General features: G+C 41.7%; 1 protein-coding gene across 1 annotated transcript in view; it reads right to left on the bottom strand.

Moving 5' to 3' along the window:
* LOC122539433 (thrombospondin type-1 domain-containing protein 4) overlaps nt 1-12,720 on the bottom strand; it is a 155,481-nt gene that overhangs the window by 12,803 nt on the left and 129,958 nt on the right. Inside the window, exons 10-11 of the mRNA XM_087980011.1 lie at nt 11,519-11,698; nt 10,336-10,480 (exon numbers count right to left, since the gene is read on the bottom strand). Coding sequence (XP_087836137.1) covers nt 10,336-10,480; nt 11,519-11,698 — 325 coding nt within the window. The remainder of the gene's footprint in view (nt 1-10,335; nt 10,481-11,518; nt 11,699-12,720) is intronic.

Here is a 12,720-nt window from a genome sequence, read left to right as displayed (position 1 = left end):
GTGTGATTTTTAAACTTTGTACACCCCAGTCCAATGTTTCGAATTCAGTGACCCTTCTTTAAAGGTGATGGTAGTTGGAAAAGGATATACTTGTGCTGAAGACATGGAGTAGGCTTGGAGTTGGGGGGGAGGAGGGAGTGAGAAGGTGTGCAGAGATGGAGTCTATAGAGAGAAAATGACAGTTAAGGAGACATAAAACTGGAATGATAGAATGCTCCGGAGAACAACAAGCTGCTAATGAGGACCGTAAGTGGTGGATAATCGACTGGCTGTGCAGAAAGCGGCCCACGGAGAAAGTGAGGACTGCAGATGCTGGAGATCAGAGCTGAAAAATGTGTTGCTGGAAAAGCGCAGCAGGTCAGGCAGCATCCAAGGAGCAGGAGAATCGACGTTTCGGGCATAACCCCTTCTTCAGGAATGAGGAAGGTGTGCCAAGCAGGCTAAGATAAAAGGCAGGGAGGAGGGACTTGGGGGAGGGGTGTTGGGAATGCGATAGGTGGAAGGAGGTTAAGGTGAGGGTGATAGGCTGGACAGGGGATGGGGGCGGAGAGGTTGGGAAGAAGATTGCAGAAAGCAGCCCATGTCATAACAGAGTCTGGTCTCAGGGGTGGGTAAAGGACAATGCAAGGAGGTGTTCAGGCCCTAAACTTTAGTGAACTCAATGTTGAGTCCTGAAGGCTGCAGGGTCCCCAAGGGGAGTGGAAAATGAGATGCTGTTCTTCTAGCTTGCACTGAGTTTCACTGGAATGCTACAGCAAGCCTGAGATAGAGATGTTGACCAAGGAATGCTGTGTTGTATTAAGTGGCAAGCAACTGAGAGTTTGGGGTCATTTTTGAGGACAGAATGTAAGTGTGCCACAAAGCAGTCACCCAGTATTCATTTCATTTCCTCAGAGTAGAGGAGACCACATTGTGAACTCATATTCACAACAGCAGCATATGTCTAGCCTCTGGGAACACTGTTACTTTCTATTTTAGACATCTAAATGGCCAGAGGGTAACTCCAAAACATCACCATTCCCCCAACAGGACCTTGTACAGGGAAACTGAATGGGTTTCTCAATTTCACAACTGACAACCAGATAATCCTTGCTGTCATTTAAAGCTTTTGGGGTTGGTGGGTGGGAGAAAGGCTAACAAAGTTGATGTGGGAAATAACAGGCGATTGGATCTTTGAGGAGAAAGTGAGGAGATCAGAGTCGAGAGTGCGGTGCTGGAAAAGCACAGAAGTCAGGCAACATCAGAGGAGCAGGAGAACCGACGTTTCGGGCATAAGCCTTCATCAGGAATGAAGAGATCAGATCTTTGACCTGTTCATTCAGGCAACTTTTGGCATCAGGCTACAATGCCAGAGTTTCCTGGGCAGCTTTGCATTAATGACATAGAAGGAGGAAGGCCATTCAGGCCATCAAACTGCTTGGCCATTCAACAAGATCGATGTCAATACTATTTTCGGTACTGTTCCCTTAGTAGGTTTGCTATTCAGAAATGTATCAATCTCCATCCCAAACATACTCAGTGACTAAGTTTTCAGTCCTCAGAGGTATAGAATTCCTAAGATTCCAAAAAACATCTCGCCTTACTCCTGAATAGTCTACTTCTTAACCTTAGACACACCAGCCAGGGGAAACCTCCTGCCTGCATCTATCCTATTGAGCCCTGGAAGGATTCTTTGTACTATAATGAAATCTTCTCTCATTCTTCTAAACTCTACAGGCCTAGTCTCCACAATCTCTCCTCCTAAGGATATCCCACCTTCCCAGGAATCAATCTGGAGAACCTCACTTCACTCCCTCTATGTCAAGGGTTCAGAAAATATTTATCAGGATGTTGCTGGGAATGGAGGGCTAGAGATATAAAAAAAAGACTGGAAAGGCCGGGACGTTTTTCACCAGAGCGTAGGAGGTTGAGAGGTGACCTTATTGAGTTTTACAAAATCATGAAGAGCATAGATAAGGTGAATGAGAAGGGCCTTTTCCCTCAGGTGTCGGGTTCAAATCTTGTGGGAATATCTTTTAAGGTGAGAGGAGAAAGATTTTAAAAGGGCGTGCGGAACAACGTTTTTTTACACAGAGAGTGTTAAATGTGTGGAATGAACTGCCAGAGAAAGTGGTGATGTGGGTATAGTTACATTTAAAAGATGTTTGGGTAAATTCAGGTTTGGAGGGATATGGACCAACTGCAGACAGGTAGGATTTGTTTAGTTTGGGAACATGGTTGGACTGAAGGGGTCTGTTTCCATGCTTTATGGGTCTTGAATAAGTATATTCTTCCTTGGATAAGGACAGCAAAACTCTGCACAATGCCTCAAATGTGGTCTCGCATCTATAGAACTACAGCAAGACTTCTTCACTCCTGTACTCAAATTATCTTGCAACAAAGGCCTAACATACCACTTACCCTCCCAATTGCTTGCTGCGCCTACATGCTAGCATTTGGGTTTCTGAAAAAGTAAAGGAGGGAGATCAGAAAGCTTCCACCACATTAATGCATGTGCCTCCGTGCTGCACTATCTACTGGCAGTCGGAGTCTCAGCTCATTTCTCTTTATCTATCCACTAGGAAATGTGTCCTGTGCAATGCTAGCTAAGCCCTGCTATCATTTGGCCAATGTCTCATAAACACCAAAAGATATTAAAACAGCATTCAAGTGTCATGCAACAGTGTAACAAGCAGAAGTTTTCATTCTTGCAGAATTCAATTGGCAAAAACCCAATGAAAACAAGTGAATTGTTAAATCATAAAACCCAGTTATCACCAGCTGAATCTGCCGAACTAATTTGTGAAGAGTTTGAAATTTCGAGACCACCCTGAAAGGCTGGTGGTGGCAGATTCAGCTGTAGCTGTCAAAAGGGAACTGGATGAGTGAGACTATGGGAAAAGGGTGAGAGCAGGACCACTAGCTAAACTGCTCCATATGTAAAGAGGGCATGGTCGTAGGCAGTGGATTGGTCTATTTCTTTGCTGTCATCATTCTACAATCAAGTTAATGGAGTCAAGGGCTCTCCAAGCTTCCCATTGTAGCACAAGGAAGTATAAGATTAGAACATATAATGTCTCGAGGAGTCTTGACAAGGTGGTTGTGGAACGGATGCTTCCTCTTGTAGAATCTCGAACTGGAGGTTGTCACCCATTTAAGACCGAGATGAGGACAATTTTGTTCCTCTCACAGGGTTGAGCCTTTAGAACTGTCTTCCTTGAAAGGCAATGGAAGCAGAGTCTTTGAACAAATTTGGGACAAAGGTGGATAGATTCTTGGTAAGCAAGGCCAGGTGAAAGCTTTTTGGGATAGGTGGTAATGTGGCTTTGAGGTTACAATTAGATCAGCTCAAATCTTATTCAATGACAGAGCAGGCCTATGGAGATGAATGTCTTATTCCTGCTTCGCGTTTGTATGTTTGTGGAGCAACAGAGAGATCCCATGATGTTGTGTACAAGTAGCATGTTCTGCACAGCAAGATCCATGGAATTGGGAAGGAAGGTCTTTATCGATTTCAATCTCACTTGCAGGCAGTCCAGAAATTAAATTTTCCAACCTAGCCACCTACATGGCCAGGCCTAAGGAAACCTACATGGCTCTACTGTCCACAGTTGGGAAGGGACCCAGTTATGCCAGACACTGGACCCTGGGTTACAGGCAATGGCCAGCAGAGAGGGACAGCTTTCCATTTGTGATCAAATCAGCTCCCACAATGAACATTTTGGATTTCAAGTGATCAGTGACACCATGTTTTTTTCAGATACCCATATATAATACAAAATTAGGAAGCTGCAATCCTGTTTGCCATGGGGGGAAGGAAGCAATTCTTCTGTCTGCTCCTCAATACGTGAACATTCTAAACTTAAATAAAAAAACAAAATCACGTTGCAATTCCACACCTCATTAGTCCATAGAGGATATCTTTCCATTGCAACTTGAAAGCTTGGTTTAACATAGTTGGTCTGTACTTCGAAGTCTGGAGCTCAATAAGTTGAATACTAGGAAAGTTATTCACGGGACACAGCACGTTTACTGAGTGGTTGGGGGTATCCAAATTACAGGGCTTACTGCTGGTACTCACAGCATTAAAGCAAAGTACTGCATTTAGCCCATAAGCCAAGGTGGTACTGAACCACCACAATAGAACAAAGATAGGTGTGAGATACAAAAGCAGCAACCATGGTGTCTCCAGCACAAGACACTTATTATGAGAAATAACAGTGAGATTGAAAGGGTAGCTGCTAGGGGCTAAACACAGAATAACCAGTGATGCCCTGGTCATTAGCATGAGTCAGGAACTTGCACACTACAGCCAGGCAACAGGTTAATGAGTCCATGCACTTTCTGGTATAATTGACATGTTCATTTCAGGGCTCAAAGTTGCATATCTGCAAAGCGCTATTCTCAGATGTATGGATATGCTGATAAAGTGTCTGCACAGCCCACCACTTACTATCAGCATGCCCTGGGAGGTGGTGAAGCATGAGCACAGTGGTGTAAAAAATCTACAATTGACACTTTTACAAGTGGTTAACATGTGACATTTTGGAAAGGACCTGACATATAGTTGAATTTGAGAAAGCTCAATTCATCCACCACCAATACAGGCCCTTAGCAGGTAAAAACAAAACGAGCTGTAAGAACAACTTATCTTTGGAAACAGATCTTCTCAAATCTGCTCAAAATTTGCAAAATGGTCTCTGCAGCTAATGGCTTTACGAGAAATTTACTTGAAGCCTCGTAATCCAGTTTATCCTTTTAGTTTTTTTCATAATATTCTTTTGCTTTTGAACTATTGGTTTTGTGATAAGTTCTGCACTGATGCTGTGTTGGGCTGTTCAAAGTGACTGCAATACAAGATGATGAGTACTCGACAAAGTCATATTTCACAAAGGAGATTGAAATGTCCATTACAGATTTGAAGTAGCGAATGTGGCTTGTTGTGATTATGGTGGTTTTGTGGAGGTATTTCCACCCACCTGTTAACTATTAAATGCTAGTATTTATCAGAGTGATTGAAACCAGTTAGATCAGGCAGGCGGATGAAAAATCTTAATTATTTTCCCATATTAAAGAAGCAAGTACAACACAAACCAGAGATTCATGGTATTCGTTTCACTCAACTCCAGGCTTAGAAGTCAAGATTAACCATGTGGAAACAATGCTTTATATTAGTAATGGAGAGAAGTCCTTGATAGACTAATGGGATGTGGATTACAGTGTTGCAACTTAATTTTGTTTTTTTCAAACTTTAGGATTATTCCGTATCAAGGAGCAGACAGAAAGGCCCCATCAGATTTACAAATGTTGACAGACATCGAAGGGTACTTGGGAGTCTGCTGTCGCTCCTGGGTGTGCCCTCACAGATGCTGAGATGGGATTTGGCAGCAGAAAGGATGAGAATGGCCAGTGAGAGCTCTTGTTCCATTGCCACTCAGGAGTGCATTGTGGGAATGAAAGGACATGGTGTCGGGTAGCATCACCCAGAGGCTGCACAAGCAAGGAGGGAGATGGGCTCTACTGGCTGATCAGTTTGTTACAAAGAATTAGGTCTAATTATCTGGAGCTTACCATATTCCAAATGAAAAACAGCCCCTTTTGATTAGTGTTCAATTTGATGCATTCTAAAAGGGAGCACTAGAAATAAATAAGAGAAGACAGCAATATTTTAAGTCCCAAAACACCAATTGCCCCTAAACATGATGATGATGGTGGATAAGTCCACATAAACATGCTAACTACCGTGTTATGAAAGGGGAAAACATTTCAAGGTGGAATTTAGTGCTGACATCTCACAGAGGAGATATCACTAGCCTAATCATTCAGAGACTCACTTGTGGTTGACAGTCCACCATTCAGTTGAATGTTCATGGAGATTCTCTCAGTTTGCTGAGCTAACTAGGGCAGGAAATCAGAGGCACTCCCGGAGAAATGGTTCCAAATATTTGTTTCTCTAGGGGTCGATCTGATCTCCACTGAGGTTATGGCAGAAGGTCCATCTTTTTCTTAATGACTGGGAAGGATAGGAACTCCAGGAATACAGCTTGATGAAATTATCACAATATATGAATGGTTTACAGTAAGATGGGTGCTACAGCAGTTAAGAGACAATTTCCTGCTCACAAATGGCCACACTTGCATCTCATTTATATCAAAAATCTCCTTGACATTCTGAGCCAATTAATTTGTCTACACATAAACCAGAGCTTATGAGCTCATACATGGATAACAAGACATTACCATGCAGGTACAATAATAACGTTTTGAGTTCTTTTGCAAGGGATTAGAGTTTAAAAATAGGCAACTCTTGTTACAGCTGTACAAGGTGTTGGCAAGACTCTACCTAGAGTACTGTGCGCAGTTTTGGTATCCTTATTTAAAGAGAGTATACTTATATTGGAGGCAGTTCAGAGTTGGTTCACTGGGCTTATTCCTGAAATGAAGGGTTATCTTCTGAGGAAAGTTTGATCAGGTTGGGCCTGCATTTATTAGTTTAGAAAAATGAGAAGTGATCTTATTGAAACATATATGATTTGGAGGGACCTTGGCAGGTTAGATGGTGAAAGGATGTTTTGCCTTGTAGGGAAATCAGAGTCGTACATCATGGAAACAGATCCTTTGGTCCAACCAGTCCATGCCAAACATACTCCCAAACTAAACTAGTCCCACCTGCCTGCTCCTGGCCCATTTCCCTTCAAATCTTTCCCATTCGCGTTCTTATCGAAGTGCCTTTTAAACTGTAACTGTATTCGCATTCACCACTTCCTCAGGAAGTTCATTGCACATGCGAACCACCCTCTGTGTAAAACATTTGCCCCTCATGTCTTTTTTAAATCTCTCTCCTCTCACCTTAAAAATAGCCCCTAGTCTTGAAATCCTCGATTATAGGGAAAAGACACCTATCATTAACCTTATCTGTACCTCACATTTCTTTATAAATCTCATAACTATAAGGTCACCTCCTTCGCTTCAGTGATAAAAGTCCAAGCCTATCCAGTCTTTCTTTATAACTCAGACCTTCCATACCCAGCAACATCCTGGTAAATCTTTTCTGAGCATTCTCTAACTTAATAATATCCTTCCTATAAGTGGGCAACCAGAACTGGACACAGTCTTCCAGAAGAGATCTCACCAATGCCCTGTACAACCTCAACATGACTTCCCAACTCCTATACTCAAAGCACTGAACAATGAAGGCAAGTGTGCTTAAACACCTATATGTGATGCAAACTTCAAAGAATTATGTACCTGAACCCCAGGTCCCTCTTTTCTACAACACTACCCAAATCCCTACCATTATCCTTCCCCTGTTTTTGTCATACCAAACTGCAATACCTCACATTTATCCAAATTGAACTCTATCTGCCATTTCTCAGCCCATTGCCTCATTTGATCAAGATCCCTTTGTAATCAGTTTCACCATAAGATATCCTTCTCAATTCGGAAGGTCAGAAATCTTTGGATTTCTCTAGCCCAGATAGCATGGAGGTGGTATCATTCAAATACTCAAGGCTGGATGAGTTGATTTTGTTTCTACAAAGGAGTCAAGGGTTATGAGGGAAGGCGGGGAAGTGGAGCTGAAGTCATGATCAGATCCACAGTTATTTTATTGCATGATGGAGCAGATCTGAGAGGCCTAATGGATTCCTCCTGCTCTTAACACTTATATTCTTATCAATGCTCGTGGGAAAGACCGAAGCGTGTAAGCATGATCAAAAAGTACATGCCTCAAACTGCATGGAGATACTCTGAAATGGTTCTAATACTTGGGAAAGGCCAAAAAGAGCAGGGAAAAAATCCAGAGCTTAATGAGACTGGAATATGAATAAGACTGCTAGAATGTTGACTTACAACTTACTTATTCCAGCACACTGGAATTTAGAACTGATGTTAAAACAGGATAAAGACCCTATAGATTTGAGATCTCCTTCAAACTCAAACTTCCAGTAGGTATTCCTCCCTCACACTTTACATGTGCAGAGTTTGGCTCGATTGGGGTTTTAAACAAACTCTTTACAATGCTAGAGAGTGGATGTGTACAAAATGTGTGCCATAATGTGCTGACTGACTCGTTGTGCAGCTTGTACTAGTGCACTATGTTTTTTGTCTACCACCCTGAGGTGGCCTTTTAAAACAGTAGGAGTGAAGGACTGCTGAGTGTTTTACCTAGGGATCTGCCTGTTACTGCATTAATCCATAGTAATGTGTGTTCCAGGCCCAGATTATCTCTTCTCAGTTGCTTGGAGTAGCATTTCCTATTCCAACTGTATAATCCTACATGATCAGGGGACATTTCTTGTTACTTACTGAAGAATTACATACTGGTGAGAGATTGCCAACTTCAGAATTTGTTCCTATGCCAGTAAATGCTTATACCTACGCACAGTACAAATCCTGACAGTCACCACATCTTCAGAAGTATTCCAAATATATTCTCATATATTGGATTGTTGACCTCAACATGTTAATATTTTCAGTGACAGTGTTCCTCAGAGACCTTGCCAACTGCATGCCTGAGATCTCTCCTGCAGAGACTATCGACACTGCTTGATACTCCATGGAAATCCTCAGACATTGCCTAAATTGGTGGTAGGAAGTACAAGTCAAGTGATCTGATTTAGCTGTCAACCTCCTCCAACAGACATTTCTTTCCAAACATAGCAGCATTAAGGAGTTCTGTTAGTTAGATGACTAGCAACGTACAGCAGGTTCAGTTCCTGTTTTGGCTGGGATAGGAATGAGCATTGTTTCTTCGCCCCTACAATGTTAGAATATGACTACCAAGGAAGAGTGTCCAAATGAAGCACCAACAAACAAGGCCAAGGATCTGCCTCTGAACAGACGATTGGTGAAGTAGGTGGCAGTGAACTTTGGAGTTCAGCTCAGCATTTTCTTTCAAATTGCGCACACTTCAAAGTGTGTTAGGCAATACCGTAGATGTCATAGTTTTCACCTTGTCTGCCGGATTCCATTATGAAATGTGTTGACATTCCAAACCTGCAGTGTTATGGGGGAAAATGATGTGGGGAGTGGGACTAGCTAAGATTTTTTTTGCATCAGAATTGGCTCCACATCTTTCCTGACCTCATAACTGACCAACAGAAAGGATGCAGAATGAAGTTGTGGGCTCTTGTGGTAAAATGTGGTTAAAAATAGGGATAAAATGTGAACTCAAAAAATGCAGAATGAGTACTCAAAAGCATAAGATCTTTAGAACAGTTGATAGAATCATCAATGGCCAACATTTTTAGACATTTTACAATCTGGAAAACGTCTAACATTTTTTTGTGTGAGTGACACCACCATTTTAGACAGTACAGGTCGTTCTGTTATAACGTGCAGTTTATAAATGCGAATTTGCTGTAAAGCCATTGATGAATTGATGACACACTATTTCTAAAGTGTGAACTTTTAGAATGCGTGTTGGGTGAAGCATGATTACAACGCCAACATTTTAATCCCTTTGCCTAAAGCGCAATTTATCTATAACATGGGGTTGCCCAAGAATGTAACCATCACATTATTGAAGAACTGACTGTAGCTAAATGAATTTTATACCATTCTCCAAGTTTTTGCTGCGAGGTGTTTGGTCATTTTAAACTTTTTCCTACAAAAGTCTCTGACAAACAAATATCCAGTGTTTAAACTAAATGCTAATTTGCACAGCGGGGTCACAGAGTGATTGATAGAGGAAGTGGAAAGTATCACACTGATGCTGTAAATTGTTTTTTTTCTGAGACAAAGGCTGAACTTTGAGGTTGGAACATAGTACAGGGAGCTTTGCCATCCATGTGAGATGACTATACTTGACCTTATTGGCATAACCCATGCAAACAATCGTTAACTTGCACTGCACACAACTCAAATAGAAATGGATTAAAATTGAGAATGATTATGCTGTAGCTCAGTGTCATAATGGTTGAGAGTTCAAATCCCACTCAAGCACAAATATTTAGACTTACATACTGGAACAGCATTAGACAGGGATACTGTTTTTTTGGGTGAGATGTTATGCTCAGGACTTGTCTGTACTCTCATGTGAACTTTGAAAATCCCTTAGTGCTATTTCAGAAAAGAAAAGGCACATTAATTCTGGCGGTCTAATTGATATTTATCCCTCAGTTATTATCACAAACAATGAACTATCTGATCATTATCACATAACAGTTTGTGAGAGCTTGCTGTGTGTAAATTAGCTGCTGGGCTTCAGGACCTACAGTTGAAAAGTATTTCAGTGGCGGTATAATTCTTCATGTTGTGAAAGGCACTATACAAATGCAAGTCTAACTTTCTTTGAAACATACAGAAGAACTAAGATAACAGTGCACACATGAAATCGATGCCGTTAGACCATACCTATCTCGGGTATACACGGGTTGGTGTTGCAGACTTCTTTATCAACTGGCCTTAGGAAGGAATCACAACTGTTGCTTTGTGTCATGTCATCTGCAAGACACCTGACCTCTCGAACCCGATAGCCACTTTCGCAGGATTTCGAACACTGTAAAACACAACCTGGCTGGAATAAACTGCAAACGGGCAACACGCAAATTGCAATTGCCAACACGATTCATCATTTAATAAGGGTATTTAGAAACTCCCCTTTGCACAACCTGGCAGCTTGATAAATTCAGTATTTCTTTTTCATATATTTCCCAATAAGCCCTGAGATTCTTTTTCATTCATACTTTGAAGGCATGTGATGACTTTTGAATCATGCACATTCTGCTTTATGAAATGGTTTGCTGATTGATTTGATTCCCTCCATCACCTATGCTCAGCAGCAGCAGTGTGTACCATCTACAAGATGCATTGCAGAAATTCACCAAAGACCTTTAGATAACATCTTCCAAACTTACAACTACTTCCATCCAGAAGGACAAGGGCAGCAGATTCATGGGAAAGCCACCATCTGCAAAATCCCCTCCAAGCCACTCACCACCCTGAACTGGAAATATATCACCGTTCCTTCACTGTCACTGGGCCAAACTCCTGGAATTCCCTCCCAACAGCATTGCGAGTCTACCTACATCACATGGGCTGCAGCAATTCAAGAAAGTAGATCATCTCCACCTTCTCAAGGGCAACTAGGGATTGGCAATAAATACAGGCCAACCATTGATGTCCATGGCCCACATCCCACAAGTGAATTAAAAAAGAAACTTGAGTTACTGACACCTATCGTTAAGGAGTTTGAGTTATAAAAAGTACATTCAGACTAGTTCTGACTGACTGTAGAAAAGGACTATCAGATGAAAGCATTGTACTATTTCTGGCAATAGCTGCTTACCAGAATCTTAATGCATCTGGTACAGGTTTTAGTTATAGTCCATTTCACTCTACACTGCTACATATTATAGTTGTGAATTACTGTCTTTCGCACTGATAGGATTCTTTATATATAGCACCAGCAATGACACTGTACACTGGTACAGATAGTGAATACCACTAGGTGAAGTCACTGCACTTCCCCATTGATAATTCCTTTGTTGTGGAGTTACTCCATTCACACGGATGGTTCTTATCTTGGAATACTTACTGCACTCCACTCTGTTGAGTACCATTTGACATCACACTTCCTCAGATGACAGCTCTGCTCTGATGCTGGTCTCTCCAGATGAGAACATTCATGTGTTTCTGCCACTGTAAGTTTGTCGTCAGTTTTTTTCAGGCAGACCACACTCCGAATTTGGGTTCCATTGCCACACTCTGCTGAGCACTGAGAAAGGAACAGCAGCACGTTACTGAAGCCTAACGAACTGAGGCAGGTTGATGGAGTTAGATAAGGATTGGCCTTGATCTAACTCAATACAGAGTTCCTTTTTATAGAATTCCTACACTTTAGGGTATGACTCTTCTTCAGGATGAGATGTGGAGGTAGGTGGAGCTACAGATAAAGAGTGGGGAGAATAGCAGAATGGTGAGGTAGTGATAGGTGAACATAGGTAGTGGGTACGACCTAGTTGGTCGATGGGAGGAATGTATCTGGTTGGTAGTAGAAGAAAGGGTAGGTAGGTGGAATGGAAGGGAGGAGGTGGGGCCGGAAAGGGAGCTAGGGGATGGGTGGGAAGGTTATTTGAAATTGGAGAAGTCAGTGTTAAGTCCTCTGGGCTGTAGGCTGCCCAGGCAGCAGATAAGGTGTTGGGAACTCAATGTTAAGTCCTCTGGAGTGTGGTGCTGTATTCCAGTATCTGCAGTTTGTTTTTGTCTCAAACCTTGTCTTAAAATTGATGGCTCTGTAGGATAACAACCATCTGTTTCCTAATCAATGGACACAGTAATTTATGAATTTCTGACACAAAACTTCTCCTAATCTATGATATATTGACAATCTCATTTAGAAAGGCTACAGAATATTGGAAGGGTAGGTTTAAGAAGTATCAGGGTGATGGGTGAGATTGCAGCCAAGTTGCATGGTTGACAAAAAATTGAAGAGCATTCACTGTGCACTTTATGTTGGCTTTCCTAACCCCGAAACACTTGTTGGGATGGTAGTCACATTTTGTCGCAACAAGTGGAAAATGAATAAAAGCCTTGTGTATCAATGTTGGGTCAACTTTGCTGAACGTTTGATGACAGCACAAAGTATAAGGTACAACGAGGAACAAAGAGCATCATTTGAAAGGTTTCAGAAGACAAGTAGAATACAGAAGTAACTCCATGACTGAAAAATAATACCTAAACAGGAACATTAAAAGCCATTTGATATTTTACGGACTTTATGAATTGCTTGACAGATCT

The sequence above is a fragment of the Chiloscyllium plagiosum genome, unplaced genomic scaffold (genome assembly GCF_037043375.1).
Source record: "Chiloscyllium plagiosum isolate Xiang-an unplaced genomic scaffold, Cpla_swu_hap1 HiC_scaffold_36, whole genome shotgun sequence".
Lineage (NCBI taxonomy): Eukaryota > Metazoa > Chordata > Chondrichthyes > Orectolobiformes > Hemiscylliidae > Chiloscyllium > Chiloscyllium plagiosum.
This window is presented reverse-complemented; position numbering and strand designations above follow the sequence as displayed.